Raw genomic sequence first — 17411 nt, forward strand, 5'->3', positions numbered from 1 at the left:
CCTTTTATAGTATCAGAGGGGCCTTAATTAGAGTCAAGTGTTCACATTAGCTTAACGGCCTCACCTGACTCTTTGCAGGTTAGTTGCAGTCATGTGTCCACCCTAGCCTGGAGCCCCCGTTCTGGTCAGTCAGGGAACAGAAAAATGCATATCCAGTGGCCAGTATATCTGCCTTCTACTACTCTGCTGTACCCAATTGGCCTGGGTCTATCACAAGGGTAAATTCATAAATTGTTCGCCCTCTATAACACTGATAGAGAGATATGCACAGCTGTTTGCTCCCCCAGGTATTATTCACTTACTCTGGGTTTATTCATCAACAAAAGTAATTTTATTCAGTATAAAAAGTAGGATTTAAGTGGTTTCAAGCAATAACAGACAGAACAAAGTAAGTCACATAAGCAAAATAAAGCAAAAACACGCAAGTCTAAGCCTCATACATTAAGAACCTGGTTACTGGTAAAAAGAACAGGAGTACTTGTGGCACCTTAGAGACTAACAAATTTATTTGAGCATAAGCTTTCGTGGGCTACAGCCCACTTCTTCGGATGCACGAAAGCTTATGCTCAAATAAATTTGTTAGTCTCTAAGGTGCCACAAGTACTCCTGTTCTTTTTGCGGATACAGACTAACACGGCTGCTACTCTGAAACCTGATTACAGGTAATATCTCACCCTCAGAGATGCTCCAATAGGCTTCTTTCACAGACTAGACTCCTTCCTAGTCTGGACCCAATCCTTTCCATGGTACAGTTTTTGTTAGTTCCAGCAGACATCTCTGGTAGTAAGAAGGGGTTTTCTCATGACTGGAAGCCCCCTTTGTCCTGCTCCACTCCCTTTTAGAGCTTTGGCACAAGGCGGGAATCTTTTGCCCGTGCTTGGTTCCCACCCCTCCTTCTAAATGGAAAAGTACCAGGTTTAAGATGGATTTCAGTATCAGGTGACATGGTCACATGTCACTGTAAGACCCCTAGTCTCCATTCCCCATGGGCTGGCCCACACATACACAGGAAGGTTTTTAAGTCGTTAATGCCATTTATAACTGATATGTTACACTTAATATGTTTCCATCAGTGATAGAAGTTTATATCTTATTCTCCCAACTCCAGATATAGAAATAATACATGAAAACAAATAGAATGAACACACTTAGTAGATTACAAGCTTTCTAATGACACCATACAACGGGTATTTAGCGTAAAACATATGCCAGTTATGTCCTATTCATAAGCCTACTTCCATAAAGCTTATGGAGTGCAACATCACACCCATGTTTTTTAATCTTCCCTCATAGGTCATATTTTCTAGACCTTTAATCATTTTTGTTGCTCTTCTCTGGACTTCCTCCAATTTGTCCACATCTTTCCTGAAATATGGAGCCCAGAACTGGACACAACATTCCAGTTGAGGCTTAATCAGCACGGAGTACAGTGGAAGAATTACTTCTCATATCTTGCTTACCACACTCTTGCTAAGACAGTCCAAAATGAGGTGTTTTTTTTTTGCAACAGCGTTACACTGTTGACTCACACTTAGCTTGTGACCCACTATGACCCCCTGATCCCTTTCCGCAGTACTCCTTCCTAGGCTGTCATTTCCCATTTTGTATGTGTGCAACTGATTGTTCCTTCCTAAGTGGAGTACTTTGCATTTTTCCTTATTGAATTTCATTGTATTTCCTTCAGACCACTTATCCAGTTTGTCCACCACATTTTGGATTTTAATCCTATCCTCCAAAGCACTTGCAACCTCTCTCAGCTTGGTATCATCCACAAACTTTATCTGTATACTCTCTATGCCATGATCTAAATCATTTATGAAGACATTGAACAGAACCGGACCCAGAACTGATCCTTGCGGGACCCCACTCGTGATGTCCTTCCAGCATGACTGTGAACCACTGATGACTACTTTCTGGGAACAATTTTCCAACCGGTTTTGCACCACTTTATAGTAGCTCCATCGAGGTTGAATTTTCCTAGTTTGTTTATGAGAAGGTCATGGGAGACAGTATCTAAAGCTTTACTAAAGTCAAGATTATACCAAATCTACCGCATCCCTCCCTTCCACAAGGCTTGTTACCCTGTCAAGGAAAGCTATCACGTTGTTTTGACATGATTTATTATTGACAAATCCATGCTGGTTGTTACTTAGCACCTTGTTATCTTCTAGGTGTTTGCAAACTGATTGCTTGATTATTTGTTCCGTTATCTTTCCGGGTACAGATGTTAAGTTGACTGGTCCGTAATTCCCTGGGTCGTCCTTATTTCACTTTTTATAGACTGGCACTAGATTTGCCCTTTTCCAGTCTTCTGGAAAATCTCCTGTCTTCCATGACTTTTCAGAGATAATCGCTAATGGCTCAGATATCTCCTCAGTCAGCTCCTGGAGTATTCTAGGATGTATTTCATCAGGCCCTGTTGACTTGAAGACATTTAACTTGTCTACGCAATTTTTAACCTGTTCTTTTTCTATTTTAGCCTCAGATCCTACCTCATTTTCACTGGTGTTCACTACATAAGACGTCTGATTGCTACTAACCTTCTGGTGAAAACTGAAATAATGAAGTCATTTAGCACCTCTGCTATTTCCATTGTCCGTTATTGTCTTTCCCCCCTTCACTGAGTAATGCGCCTACCCCGTCCTTGGTTTTCATCTTCCTTCTAATGTATTTGTAGAAGGTTTTCTTCTTACCCTTTCTGTCTCTAGCTAGTTTAATCTCGTTTTGTGCCTTGGCCTTTCTAACTTTGTCCTGACATGCTTGTGTTGTGTGTTTATATTAATCCTTCATAATCTGACTTAGTTTCCACTACGACTCTTTTTTGAGTTTCAGATCATTGAAGATCTCCTGGTTTAGCCAGAGTGGTCTCTTGCCATCCTTCCTACACAGTGGGATAGTTTGCTCTTGTGCCCTTAATAACGTCTCCTTGAAAAACTGCCAACTGTCTTTAATACATGGATATAAATAATCCCCAGATTTTCCATCACACTTTTCATCAGTTAATCACAAACCACTCTCTCTCTTTAGATTCCTGGAGATCCTAAAACCTGGATTCCGTCTGGAAGCCCCCTACCCAACTCGACAACCTCAAGGAGGAAAACAGCCTGAAATACAACCAAGGCCGAAACGCTCTTCTCCGCTCAGTTATTCTATAACTAAATTCCCCCAGCTGGGTGCGACGTCATGCGTGTGAGACTCATTTTGCTGCAATGCCCTTGACATGGAGTGAGGAAGAAAATGTGTCACCGATGAATGTTTACACAATTTAATGACAAGGAATTTAGCAACCTGTTCTGGGAGTGGAAGAGGAGCTGTCGTAATGGAACTAACCCCATGGCCAACCTTAGTTCCCTTGGGATAGTTTCACTGGACCCCCATTTGTTGTCAATCGGCCATTGCTCCATTAGAGTTAATGGAACCAGATCCCGGACTGGTGTCAATTGGCCCTAGACCCATTAGTCAATGGGGCCAGATCCCTGGCTACTTTCAATTGGCCATTGTTGTGTGATTTACAGCACTTGCCGATCTGGCTAAACACCTCTAATGTGCAAACAGTCACGCCTCTACCCTTGTGACTAAGCTGAGTATCACCTCTTATCTCTGTTGCACGAACCAGCAGACTGGATGGGACAAGTTCTATAAAACACAAGCTGATGGGTTAGGAAAGAGTCAATCTGAATTATATTTAAAGAGGGAGTGTCCAGGTATGAGGGTCGTATAACATGTTACATTTCAGTAAATCATTCACTGTGACGCCCAAGGTATATATGAATCCGATTCTGTCTTTGGCCTAGATAGAGCAGAAAGGGGCCATGCTAGACAGGTTAGTGCATCTCTTCGGTTTTACAGAGAAATTGGAGAATTAACGGAACTATTTTGCAATTGAAGGTAAGAGTTTTTAAGTCGTGTTAAATTATTGTTTGTAATCTTTCATGATCTGCTGAAAAGTGCGTAAAGGCTGGAGATGTCTGTTGTAAAACTAGGCAAATATCTAGATGAGTTGATGTACCCGAAGACCTTTGTGTACCCCCAGGGGTACACGTACCCCTGGCTGAGAACCACCGGCATAAAGGCTGGAGATATATTTCAAATGCAAGCTCCCATCGTAAAACCCCACGATGATGATAGAGCAGGGATAGAGCGACTCAGTTTGTGCAAAGGAAAAGAAGCCCCACTCATGGAATGGTGTGTGAACCAAATAGGGAGATTTTCAAAGGCAAAACCAGCAGCGAGGGGGCCAGTGTCAGCTGAAACCACTGGGAGTTGGGTCTCAGACTCCCTTCGGCTGCTTCTTAGGAAGAAGAGAAGAACCAGTCGACGTACTTGATTTGGACTTTCAAAAAGCCTTCAGCAAACTCCCTCGCCGTAGGGCAGTACGGAATCGAAGCAGCCCTGGGGCGGGAGGCAAGAGAGTGTCATGGAACAGAAACAGGACAACAGCCAGAGAACAGAGGAGTTTGCAGCCTTGTTGTAGCCGTGTGGGTCCCAGGATATTAGAGAGACAAGGTAGGTGAGGGAAAAGCTTTTATTGGACCAGCTTCTGCTGGGGAGAGACAAGCTCTCGAGCTCCGCTGACCCGCAGAAGAGCTCTGTGTCACTCGGAAGCTCGTCTCTTCCCCCACCTTGTGTCTCTAGAAAACAGAGCTGGAATTCATGGGAATTTTGTGTGATGGCAAAAGCTTAAAAGTGGAGGCCTCCAAACTCTATCCTAGACCCAGTGTTCAAGGTACTCAAAGGATCTGCAAGGGGGGTGAGCGAGGGGGTGATGAAATCTGCAGAAGAGGCAACTTATTGTGTTTAGTCAGGAACTTCAGCGAGATCGAATGGAGCTGGGTCAATGGGCAACACGATGGCAGATGAAGCTGAGTTTTGATCCATGCAAAGTAACACACATGGGGAGGTCGGGGGTTTGTAGCACGCCTAGACCTGACAGGTTCTAACTGAACCGGGCTGATCCAGGGAAGGGACCAGAGCGTCCCCGTAGGAAGATCAATGGACACCTCAGCTCGCTGTGCAGCTGCAGAAGAGAGAAGCGAAGAAGCCGTTGGGCTGCCCAAGGGGGTGGAGATAATGTGGAAAACACTGTAGTGCCCCTCTGCAGATGAGCAGGATGCTCTGACCCTGGCGCCCCACAGGCAGCGCCGGTCGCCCCATGTCAGAAGGGACGGTGCAGACCTGGAGCCAATAAGGACGAGGGAGTGAAAACTGGGCCAGGCTAGAGCCCTGCAGCGGGACTGGGATCCCACGGGACCCGCTGCCATAATAGCGGGAGCGGGTAAAAGTACTTTGTTGTAGGGGGGATTGGGTGGGCAAAGAAAGCCGACTGCGGTAATATGCGGGAAAACACGTGACAGCAGCTTGTCATCAATAGAATTGCAACAATATAAAGCAAGTTGGTTTTTTAAAAATAAAGGTTTTTACCCTTAAATTTAAGCGAGGGCTAGAAAGAGGTTTGATGTATTATAACAGGAGTTAAAGTATTTTGTATGTGGTTTAAACAAGATTTGTTTTATACTTTTAGTAGAAACAATTGTGTCTGACTTCTGCTTATGTATATATCGTATATCAACCAAACCTTTTTTCTATGTTTTAAAGTATCATGAGGGAATTTGTCTCTCTTGTGGGATTTGTAGATCTAAGGTTTTTGTGGGTGTGAAAGGAATAAAAATGCAAGAAACAATGCGGGAGTGGGTAGGAATGGGATGAAAAAAATAGTCCCACGCCGGGCTCTACCCTGGGGTTCCCACTCTGTTATTTCTAGGCATGTTTGTGGCATGTGGGAGCTGAGAGAAATTTAATCACCAAAACTTTTCTCCACCCAAAAATGCAGGTTTGCGGCAACTGAAACATTTCGCGAATTTGTGTCAATTTCGTCACATTGCTGCAGCAGCAAAAACAAATCCTAGAAAAAAAAATCCTGAAACAATGGAAATGTTTTGTCTTCACAATTCCAGACTTAAACGTTTTGATTTTTTTCAACTCAAAATGTCATCTCAAAATTGACGGCAACATTTATATTTAAACCATTTTAAGAATGTTTTTAAATGCCTGAAAACGAATGAAAACCATTTTTTATTCGGCTTTTCAGTCGGATGAGAATTTTGGTTCAACCGAAATCTGTTTTTATTTCCAGATCTTTTGGAAGTGCCAGTGAACCAAAAAATTGGTTATTTGTGCAGCTCTGATCCCTGGTGCTTTCCCCCCCAGATCTCGGCTGGAATTCCCTTTCAATCCTCATTTCGGTCTTGACTCTCTCCTCCTCCCCCCCGGCGGAGCTCTCCGTGTCAGCCGTGAGAAGCTCTGTTCAGCTCCGAGCGCAGCCCCGTGCGCCTCCCAGCACCAGGATGGTTTCCTACATCCTCTGCCTTCTCCCTGCTCTCCTAGCTACAACGAGTGCACAAGGTGAGTCATCGCTGCTGTGGCCATGTAACCCCCCTGGACTTGGACCCTTTACACCCCATGGATCCCCAGTCAGGGGAACATCCAGCATGTGCAGGGAGGGGGATTAGCTCTGTGTGGGGTACAGAGCCTTGTCTACACTACAGCTATTGTAGTAATTTAGCCATAGTGCGGTAGCTTGGCAGGCAGAGGCCTGTACTGAATCCACAGCCTATCCCAATGGATGGGGGTTTTCCGTTTCTACAGGAACTCACCTCCCTGAGCCGGTAGCCAGGCCGAGGGAAGGATTCGCCTGTCAACCTGCACCTACTCCAGGGGTTAGATCGGCCGAGCTGCGGTGCTCAGGGTGTGGACTTTTCAACCCCCCTGAGCAGTGTATCTAGATCACCCTGGTTAGTGTAGACCAGGCCTGAGGGGCACCATGACCGGATACTGCCCTGAATTCTTATTCCCATGCAGGCCCTTCTGCACTGCTTTGGCAGCATAAAGGGGACTAAATATAGGACTAAATGACACTGCTTGGGGATTGAGTGTAACCTGGAATCAGGCCTACAATGTCCGGTAGCAGAGGGCTCTCCAACCGAGCAAACAGAGGCAGAATGAGATCTCATGGCTGGGAGCTGAATTTAGACCAGTCCAAGGTGGAATTAACCCTGGCAGCAGCATCTCAAGGGGCAGGGTGGATTCTCCATCCCTTGGACTCTGTACATTGGGATTGGACGTCCTTCTAAAAGATTGGCTCTAGCTCAACCATCAGATATGGGCTGGATGGCAAAGAAAAGTTGCGAAGCGGCTTTACTTACACAGCTTGTGTGCAGGGCGCTGTACATAAGGACTGAAGGGCAGAGATTCTCCACTTACATGTCCCCAAGAGGTCTGTGCATGTCCACACGCTGTCGTTAATGCCACTTGTATCAATGGTAATTTGGGGAACAAGGGACAATGTCCTTTTGTTCTGTTTTTTGCTTGGCAATTTCCATCTTCCCATTCCCCACAGATTGCGAACGGCTGGGCTGATCCAGAGGGATGGGTGCTAAGTTGGCTTTACCTTACGCACAGGACCGTGTAACTGGGCTCTAAACCTGGGGGACCAGTCCAGTGGAGAGCCTTCCAAGTGGGGAGCAATCCCCACAAGGCTAGGGGCCAAGACAGCTGGCTCCTGCACCCCAAACCTTTTTGTCAGACCCCTCTGCCGGTGACGTGGCAGCCCAGAGAACCTGGCTGCACTCAACTCAATGGCATTTCCTTATTTCTGTGCAACCAAATAACTTTTGAACACTGTGTCCCATCAACCCCCAAATTTCAGGGGATGTTCTAGACATGACTGGGCAGAACCCTATCGACTTTGGGGGAAATCAGAAAACTGGAAGAGGGAAATCGGGGACACACAGAACTGTTGGCATCTGGCCAGCCCAGCCAGACCTTCAGCCCCCTCTGTAACTCTGGGTAGATCAAAGAATTGGTTGGTGGCACCATTGACATCTTCCAGTCCATCAGCCCCTCCCCCCCAGCCCTGATATGGGGGTTGGGGAAATGGGGGGCACACAGAGCCCCTGGCATGAGGTAGGGGGTGGAGGGGGTTGCATGGCATCCCAGAAATAGAACAGGGTGGGAGGGGCATGCAAGGAGTTTGTTAGGACCATGGGGGGCTGCCAGGAGCCCTGGACGAAGAGAGCAACTCTCCAGTACTGTGAATACCTGCACAATGGGACATCTGGGGTGGGTGGAGTTTATTTTGTGGGTGGAGCTTGGGAGAAGTACCCTTCACCCGTCTCCAGTCTGACCCCCTGGTACTGCTGGCCCAGGGGCTGAAATTGTGCAATAGCTGAGTGTCCGGGAGGAAATCGGGTCCCTTAGCCCCTCGGCTTGTTTGGGGCAGATGATGAAGACTGGGGCTGAGGGATGTCAGAGGTGACACTGTTACCCCACAGTAATAAGGAAACACTTGTTCTTTTTTCAACAGAACTCCTAAAATGTGGCACGTGCTTTGGTCAAACGGAGACCTGCGATTTTGTTCTAGGAACATGCGACGACAACAAGGCTACTGGTGGCTGCCTCTCCCGGGCAGAAGATATTACATTGGGTAGGTGACATTGCCGTCAACCGAGGCACATCCTACCCTGCAGTCTGTCACCATCTTCATCGCTAAGGCCAACCCCAAACAGTCCATCGACAAAGCACATTCACCCGGCACAGAACACAGTCTGGGCTCGACACGTCATTTATTCTGGCAACGTTACGGTGTCTTACGTAGCGACTGGAAGACTCGGAGGTTCCAAATCCTGGCCCCATTGGAGTCAGTTGTAAATCTCCCATTGACTTCAGTGGGGTCAGGATCTCACCCCTTGAGCTTTATCCCCACAATGGATGGCTGCGCTGCGACAAGCGAAGCTGCTTTGGGTGGAAATGCCCGTTCTGAATCGTGTTAAAAAAGGAAATTGGTGCTGAGATCCCTTGGACACTGCCGGGCTCCCAATGTCCTGTCTGAAGCTGTTAGTCACCTGCTCAGGGCTGGAGCTCCGACTTACACGGTTCTCCCCTTGCTTGGGATGCAAATTCAAGATAGTTTCTGCCCGTTTGACTTAAAGAGATTCCAAACCGTCTCCATGTTCAACTCCCGGAGGTTCTCACGCCAGCGGATCTTGCTAGTTCCCTTCATTTCGCAACGTTTGGAATCGAAAATCTGAGTTACAGACCTGGCTTTGTTCATCCTCCCACTGAATTAAAAGAGAGTAAATGGCTCCTTCCACTTACCTTGTAAGAAGGATGCAAAGCACAACATCAGCTTTAACGTGGTCTGGCATTATCTACCTACCTACCTACCTGCTTCTCTATCTATCCATCCATCCCCACCGACCCCCTCTATCTACCTACCTACCTACCTGCTTCTCTATCTATCCATCCATCTCCACCCACCCCCTCTATCTACCTACCTACCTACCTGCTTCTCTATCTATCCATCCATCTCCACCCACCCCCTCTATCTACCTACCTACCTACCTGCTTCTCTATCTATCCCCATCCACCCCCTCTATCCATCTATCTATCTATCTATCTATCTATCCATCCATCCCCATCCACCCCTCTATCTACCTACCTACCTACCTGCTTCTCTATCTATCCCCGTCCACCCCCTCTATCTATCCATCCATCCCCATCCACCCCCTCTATCTATCTATCTATCTATCTGTCCCCATACGTGCCCACCTGCCTCTCACCACACTCAGGAAATGTTCCCAGCACAGTCACAAATGGGTTTATTAAAACTTCCACCCACTCAGGGTGTCTTTGTAGCGAGCGGCGACTCACCAGCGTGGCGCCTCCTGCTGGTCGTCCTGTGAATTAGCTCTCCAGCTCCGGAGCGCCCTCTGCAGGCCTGTGTCTCGCCTATCGCTGGCCCCTGTGACCCTCCCGGACCCCGGTGCCCCTTTTCCCTGGGGTTCTGCCCTAGCAGTACCCACACAGCTCTCTGGGTCTCCCCTTCCTGGGGAACCCCCAACCTTGTATCCCCACCTCGCCTCAGTCTATGGCCACTGCCAGTCATCAAGGAGCCCCCGTTCCCTGGGGCAGACTGCAGTATAAACGCCACTCATCATAGGCAAGGGGCGTTTGGACCCGCTGCCCTTGCCTAACCCTCAGACTGCACCTCTGTAGCCCCAGTGCCTCCCTTAGGCCCTTCTCAAGGCCTGCAGCCTGGGGGGTTGCCAGGCTGGGATTCCCCAGCCCCTCTGGCCTTTCCCCAGCCCTGCTCCACTCAGGCACCCTATTCAGCTCGCTAGCAGCCAGGCCCCTTCTCTCTTGCGAGCTAGAGAGAATCTGCCCGAGCTCCTGCCCCACAGCCTTTTATAGGGTGTGGCCCCACCTGTGGCTATTTCCCCCAATCAGCCTATTCTTACTGGTTCCCCACCACAGCCCTTCCCAGAGCTGTTTTAAGTCCGTCAGGGCAGGAGCAGGGTTACTGCCCTGCTACAGTCTTCACTGCAGTTAATGTGGGCTGTCACCCGAGTTCGAGCCCTAATCCCCACACCTCCCCCTACTATCCACCCAGAAAACCCTTTAACCTCAGGTTAGCTGCTGCAATTTGGGGTGGAGTTTAGACCCGGGTTCCTCTTTATCTTCCTGAATTGTGGGTCCAAGAACTAGACACAGGATCCCAGCAGCATCGCCCCAGGGCCAAATATGGAGGTAAAATAACCTCCCTGCTGTTACTCGAGGGTCCCCTCCCAGCCTCTCATTTTCCTTTTTGGTTTTCTGTCTTTAACAAAGATGGGACACAGAACACGAACTTCTACAAACAGTGTCTGAGTAACTATAAGAGTGACATCAAACTCCCCATCTCCTTCACTGTTGGGAATGGCAAGTATGTGAGGATCAACACCACATGGTGCAACAACACAGATAACTGTAACTCGGCTGTACTTGGAGGTAAGTTATGAGTGTGTTTTTACCGTCCCTCTTTAATGGCTTGTCGACATGAACAGTGAGACGGTGCTGAGCTGGGCTGTGAATCCAGCTCCTCGTGTGCCCCCTGCCGATGCCCGTGACCGTTCGGGCGCTTTGGAAGGGCACTAGCTCAAAGCACATTAATGAATGGTTCAAGTGCGTCAGCAGGGTGCACGTGGCCAGCTAGGCCGTGGCAGGCTGGTGCAGGGTCGATTCACACCTGGTAGATCCTTACATCCCGGCCCCCTTGCCACAGTCGAATGGTTCATGTGCACAAGCCCCGGCACAAGTGTATTATTTCCCATTTCTCCCCTTTACTGCCCCCAACGTCCATTCACTCGAATGTCATTTCTGTCGCCATTGAAATGCCCATAGTTGGCGGGTCTCCAAACCAGGGGGTGGAACAGTCGGGGCCCATGTGAAATCAGACGGGCGAGGGCTGCACGCGAGAGGGGGCAGCAGCTGGAAGAGGCTCAAATCTAAACCTCCCTGAACCTGTCAGGCTCCACCTTCAAACTCGCCGGGGTCTGGGACTGATTGGCTGCAGTGTTCACAGATAGTCGTGTCACAGACAGACAGACAGAAATGCCATGGGGCTGGGGGTGGGGCCTTCACCTGCTCAGGCAATGCAGGGCACATCCGCCAGATTGAACGAGGTTTAACCCACCCTGTGACCGTCTCTATCTCTCTCTCGGTTCTCAGTGCCCACAGGGAGCACCACCGAGAATGGGCTGCAGTGCCCAACCTGCTTCGCTCTGAACTTCGCTCTCTGCAACAACTCAGTCACCCCTTGTACCGGGGACGAGACCTATTGCATCGATTTCACTGGGCACCTAGTGAAAGGTAAAGTCTGCCAGCTGGGGCAGTGCGGGAGCTACCCCGGGAATCTCACACCCCAGGAACTCCCCCGAGACTGGTGAAAACTACAGTCTATGCTGGGCCCTCGGCCGGTTGGGGGCATCCAAGAGGGTTTTTTGGCAGGAGAGAAGGAGAGAGGAACTTGGAAATTTCCCCTTCCTCACCAGTTCCCCCATCTCAGTGATGCCGCCCTGGTCCTGGAGTTATACAACATGGTATCTTGCTATGAGAAGGGTTGTTATGTCAATGATGCAGAGCTGGGAGAGAACCCAGGAGTCCTGGATCCCAGCCCCACTGCTCTAACCACTAGACCCCACCCCCTGTATGTTTAACGTGGCTAAGCTATTGCTCAGTGCGGAAGCTCCTGTTCTCAGTGTGTGTCCAGGACTCCCAGCGCTTTGGGGTGTTTATAAAATAACTGAACCGAGCGGTTGGGGCTGCCGGGGACGGTGAGAGCCGGGCGTGTTCCCTGGGGGGCCGGGCGCTGGGGAAGGAGCCGCCCCCGGCGATCAGCTGGGTCCCAAACTCCAGCTTCAGTTTCTTGTGGAGCTGCAGAAAGTGGTTTGGGGGAGACAAGAGGGGACCATACGCCCGCCCTGCCGTGGCCGGTTACAGCGAGAGCAGGGAGAGCACCGGGCGGGTGGGAACGGGAGGCAGAGGTGGGAACCACTGGATGGTGGAGACAGAGGTTCTGGGGGCAGAGAAGGAACCAGAGCTGCCCGCGCCGAATAACAGGCTGGTTTCGTCCCTCAGGTTCATCTCGTTCACCATTTCAAGCGAAAGGCTGCGCTACTGCGTCTGCTCAGGCCATTAAACCTGGAATCAACCTGATTTCTACACCCTACACGTTCTCCTTTTTTTGGGGGCAAACTGTTCCAGCACAGAAAATACCCACCAGCCCCCCTCCCATAACCACCCCCTCCGCTAATACCACCAACCCCCCTCCCACAAATGACACCCCCGCTAATACCACCACCAGCACCACCACCACTCCTACTACCACCACCACCACTACCATCCCTACAACCACCCCCACCCCCAACGCAACTACCACAAACAAAACAACCACCATCCAGAAAACACCCACCCCTACAACCACCACCACCACCACCAAACTCAGTACCCCACCCAAAACATCCACCTCATCCAAACCCGCCCTCCCCGCCCAAACAACCCGCAGTGGGGCCAGCCCGGCTCTGGGGAAATTCTCCTTTGCCCTCTACCTGCCTGGCCTGACGGGACTGCTGCTGGTGAAGCTGCTCTCCTGACCCCGCCCGGCACGGCCCACGCAGCACCTGGTGCCTGTGAATAAAGGCCTGAAGTCCCAGCTGCCCCCTCCGAGGCCCCTCCACGCTGCCGGGGCGATGCAAAGGGGCCGCTGCATAGCCAAGGGTCTGCCCAGCGTATGGGTGTGCGTCTGTCCCGGTACCTCGCGGCTGGCTGGAATCTCTCTGTGCATTAGCAAATTCACCGAATAAATCAGGATACGAAATAAAAGCCCCCGGTGTGGTGTTGTGTTCAGGTTGCCCGTTGCTGAGCCCGACTGCATGAGACTGGGGCGCCGTCAGATGCATTAGCCACAGAAGAATTTGCTTGGCTTTGTGTGTGTGCGTGTGCGTGTGCGTGTGTGTATAAATATAAAATCTGCAATAAAAATCTACATCCCAAGCACACCATGGAGGTTGCCCACTCAAGCACTGAGAAGTTAGGAAATGCCAGAACACACGGTGCCAGTGTGAGCTTAATTCAATCCCCCGGCGCGTTTGCATTGTGCTACAGCCTTTGATTCCACAATCACACACTGTGCGTTCTCCACCGCAGCCCCGCCTCGGTCAATACGTCTTTTCCTTCTCGTTGGGGCATTACCACAGCCGTATTTCCCACCTGCTGTTCCTAGCCCGCACTTCCCTGAACGATTAATGACACCTCCTGGGCCTCTCTGTGGAGTTCTCACCACAGGATCTGGGGGCCTCACAGACATTCATCACTTGGTTTGTGCAACAGCCCGGTGGGACTTGGGAAACTGAGGCACGGTGGGGCTCCACACAGGGAGTCCTGACACACATCTGCCATGCACATGGCCACACTGCTATCCACACTTGAGCATAAGAATGTAAGAACGGCCATACTGGGACAGACCAAAGGTCCATCTAGCCCAGTGTCTTGTCTTCGGACAGTGGCCAGTGCCAGGTGTCCCAGAGGGAATGAACAGAACAGAGACTCATCAAGTGATCCATCCCCCGTCGCTCATTTCCAGCTTCTGGCAAACAGAGGCTAGGGACCACTATTCCTGCCTATCCTGGCTAACAGCCATTAATGGACTTAACCTCCATGAACTTATCTAGTTCTTGTTTGAACCCTGTTATAGTCTTGGCCTTCACAACATCCTCTGGTAAAGAATTCCACAGGTTGACTGTGCGTTGTATGAAGAAGTACTTCCTTTTTTTGTTTTAAACCTGCTGCCTATTAATTTCATTTGGTGGCCCCCAGTTCTTGTGTTATGAGGAGTAAACAACACTTCCTTATTCACTTTCTCCACACCAGTCATGATTTTATAGACCCCTATGATATCTCCTCTTGGTCGTCTCTTTTCCAAGCTGAAAAGTCCCAGTCTTATTAATCTCTCCTCATATGGCCAGAAGTTCCATACCCCTTATCATTTATGTTGCCCTTTTCTGAACCTTTTCCAATTCCAATATATCTTTTTTGAGATGGGGCGACTACATCTGCACACAGTATTCAAGATGTGAGTGTAGCATGGATTTATATAGAGGCAATATGATATTTTCTGTCTTATTCTCTATCCCTTTCTTGATGATTCCCAACATTCTGTTTGCTTTTTTGACGGCCGCTGCACATTGAGTGGATGTTTTCAGAGAACTAGGCACAGTGACTCCAAGATCTTTCTTGAGTGGTAACAGCTAATTTAGACCCCATCATTTTATATGTTGAGTTGGGATTATGGTTTCCAACGTGCATTACTTTGCATTTATCAACATTGAATTTCATCTGCCATTTTGTTACCCAGTCACCCAGTTTTGTGAGATCCCTTTGTAACACTTCGCAGTTAGCTTTGGACTTAACTCTCTTGAGTAGTTTTGTATCAGCTGTAAATTTTTCCACCTCACTGTTTACCCCTTTTTCCAGATCGTTTATAAATATGTTGAAAAGGACTGGGCCCAGTACAGACCCTTGGGGGACACCACTATTTACCTTTCTCCATTCTGAAAACTGACAATTTATTCCTTTCCTTTGCTTCCTATCTTTTAACCAGTTACCGACCCATGAGGGAACCTTCCCTCTTATCCCATGACAGCTTACTTTGCTTAAGAGCCTTTGGTGAGGAACCTTGTCAAAGGCTCTCTGAAAATCTAAGTACACTAGATCCACTGGATCCCCCTTGTCCACATGCTTGTTGACCCCCTCAAAGAATTCTAGTAGATTGGTGAGGCGTGATTTTCCTTTACAAAAAATCATGTTGACTCTTCCCCAACAAATCATGTTCATCCATGTGTCTGACCATTCTGTTCATTATTATAGTTTCAACCAGTTTGCCAAGTACTGAAGTCAGGCATACCGGCCTGTAATTACCAGGATCACCTCTCGAGTCTTTTTTAAAAATTGGCATCACATTAGCAATCTTCCTGTCATCTGGTACAGAAGCTGATTTAAATGATAGGTTACAGATGACAGTTAGTAGTATAGCCTCAATTTGACATTTGAGTTCCTTCAGACCTCTTGGGTCAATACCATCTGGGCCTGGTGACTTAATAATATTTAGTTTATCAATGTGTTCCAAAACCTCCTCTAATGACACCTCAATTTGGGACAGTTCTTCAGATCCGTCATCCAAAAAGAATGGCTCAGATATGGGAACCTCCCTCACATCCTCAACAGTGAAGACCGATGCCCCTGTTCCTGTTTGCCAGAAGTTGGAAATGGGTGACAGGGGGTGGATCACTTGATTATCCCGTTCTCTTCATCCACTCTGGGGGACCTAGCATTTGCCACTGTCAGAAGACAGGATACTGGACTAGATGGACCTTTGGTCTGACCCAGTCTGGCCGTCCTTATGTTCTTACAGGTCTTTGTCTAACGTGCTCTTAAAAATTTCCAATTATGAAGAGTTCACAACCTCCTTAGGTAATTTATTCCAGTGCTTAACTACCCTGACTAGATAGGTCAAGTTTTTCCTATGTCCGATTCAAACCACACTTGCTGCAATTTAAACCCATTGCTTCTTGTCCTGTCCTCAGAGGTTAACGAGAACAATTTTTCACTCTCCTCCTTCTAACGACGTTTTATGCAGTTGAAAACTGTTCTCATGTCCCCCTTTGGTCTTCTCTTCTCCAGACTAAACAAACCCATTGTGACGGGTTTGGTCACAGAGATCCCCTTGGGACTGTCCATTTTACTCTGTATAAAGCTTATACAGGGTGTGGCAAAGCTTATACAGGGTAAATTCATAAATTTTCCGCCCTCTATAACACGGATAGAGAGATATGCACAGCTGTTTGCTCCCTCAGGTATTAATATCTTACTCTGGGTTTATTAATAAACAAAAGTGATTTTATTAAGTATAAACAGTAGGATTTAAGTGCTTTCAAGTAATAACAGACAGAACAAAGTAAGTCACCAAGCAAAATAAGGCAATAACACACAGGTCTAAGCCTAATACATTAAGAAACTGATTACAGGTAAAAAGCAACAGAGGGTCCTGTGGCAGCTTTAAGACTAACAGAAGTATTGGGAGCATAAGCTTTCATGGGAAAGAACCTCACTTCTTCAGATGCAAGTAATGGAAATGTCCAGAGGCAGGTATAGATCAGTGTGGAGATAACGAGGTTAGTTCAATCAGGGAGGGTGAGGTGCTCTGCTAGCAGTTGAGGTGTGAACACCAAGGGAGGAGAAACTGCTTCTGTACTTGGATAGCCATTCTCAGTCTTTGTTTAATCCTGATCTGAGGGTGTCAAATTTGCAAATGAACTGGAGCTCAGCAGTTTCTCTTTGGAGTCTGGTCCTGAAGTTTTTTTTGCTGTAAGACGACTACCTTTACATCTGCTATTGTGTGGCCAGGGAGGTTGAAGTGTTCTCCTACAGGTTTTTGTGTATTGCCATTCCTGATATCTGACTTGTGTCCATTTATCCTCTTGCGTAGTGACTGTCCAGTTTGGCCAATGTACATAGCAGAGGGGCATTGCTGGCATATGATGGCATATATAACATTGGTGGACGTGCAGGTGAATGAGCCGGTGATATTGTAGCTGATCTGGTTAGGTCCTGTGATGGTGTTGCTGGTGTAGATATGTGGGCAGAGTCGGCATCAAGGTTTGTTGCATGGGTTGGTTCCTGAGTTAGAGTTGTTATGGTGCGGTGTGTGGTTGCTGGTGATTACAGGTAATATCTCACCCTCAGGGATGTTCTAATAAGCTTCTTTCACAGACTAGACTCCTTCCTAGTCTGGCCCCATTCCTTTCCATGGTACAGTTTTTGTTAGTTCCAACAGACATCTCTGGTAGTAAGAAGGGGTTTTCTCATGACTGGAAGCCCCCTTTGTCTTGCTCCACTCCCTTTTATAACTTTGACACAAGGCGGGAATCTTTTGCCTGTGCTTGGTTCCCACCCCTCCTTCTAAATGGAAAAGTACCAGGTTTAGGATGGATTTCATATCAGGTGACATGGCCACGTATTAACCCCTAGTCTCCATTCCC

The 17411-nt window shown here is 48.3% G+C and overlaps 1 protein-coding gene across 5 annotated transcripts; it reads left to right on the forward strand.

Moving 5' to 3' along the window:
• The first annotated feature begins 3603 nt into the window (after positions 1 to 3603).
• Positions 3604 to 13197, forward strand: LOC112060787 (phospholipase A2 inhibitor and Ly6/PLAUR domain-containing protein-like). 5 transcript variants are annotated; one of them, XM_065574356.1, is made up of 6 exons: positions 3604 to 3888; positions 6208 to 6402; positions 8363 to 8482; positions 10666 to 10824; positions 11545 to 11685; positions 12454 to 13197. In XM_065574356.1, the coding sequence occupies exons 2-6, from the start codon at positions 6345 to 6347 to the stop codon at positions 12966 to 12968; spliced, it is 993 nt and encodes a 330-aa protein (XP_065430428.1). In that variant the 5' UTR covers positions 3604 to 3888; positions 6208 to 6344; the 3' UTR covers positions 12969 to 13197. The 5 variants fall into 5 exon arrangements, with proteins under 5 accessions (XP_065430428.1, XP_065430429.1, XP_065430430.1 ...); XM_065574357.1 differs by having other exon boundaries at positions 3604 to 3823; positions 6134 to 6402; XM_065574358.1 differs by having other exon boundaries at positions 3604 to 3823.
• The last annotated feature ends 4214 nt before the right edge of the window (positions 13198 to 17411 follow it).

Source organism: Chrysemys picta, chromosome 20, assembly GCF_011386835.1.
Source record: "Chrysemys picta bellii isolate R12L10 chromosome 20, ASM1138683v2, whole genome shotgun sequence".
Lineage (NCBI taxonomy): Eukaryota > Metazoa > Chordata > Testudines > Emydidae > Chrysemys > Chrysemys picta.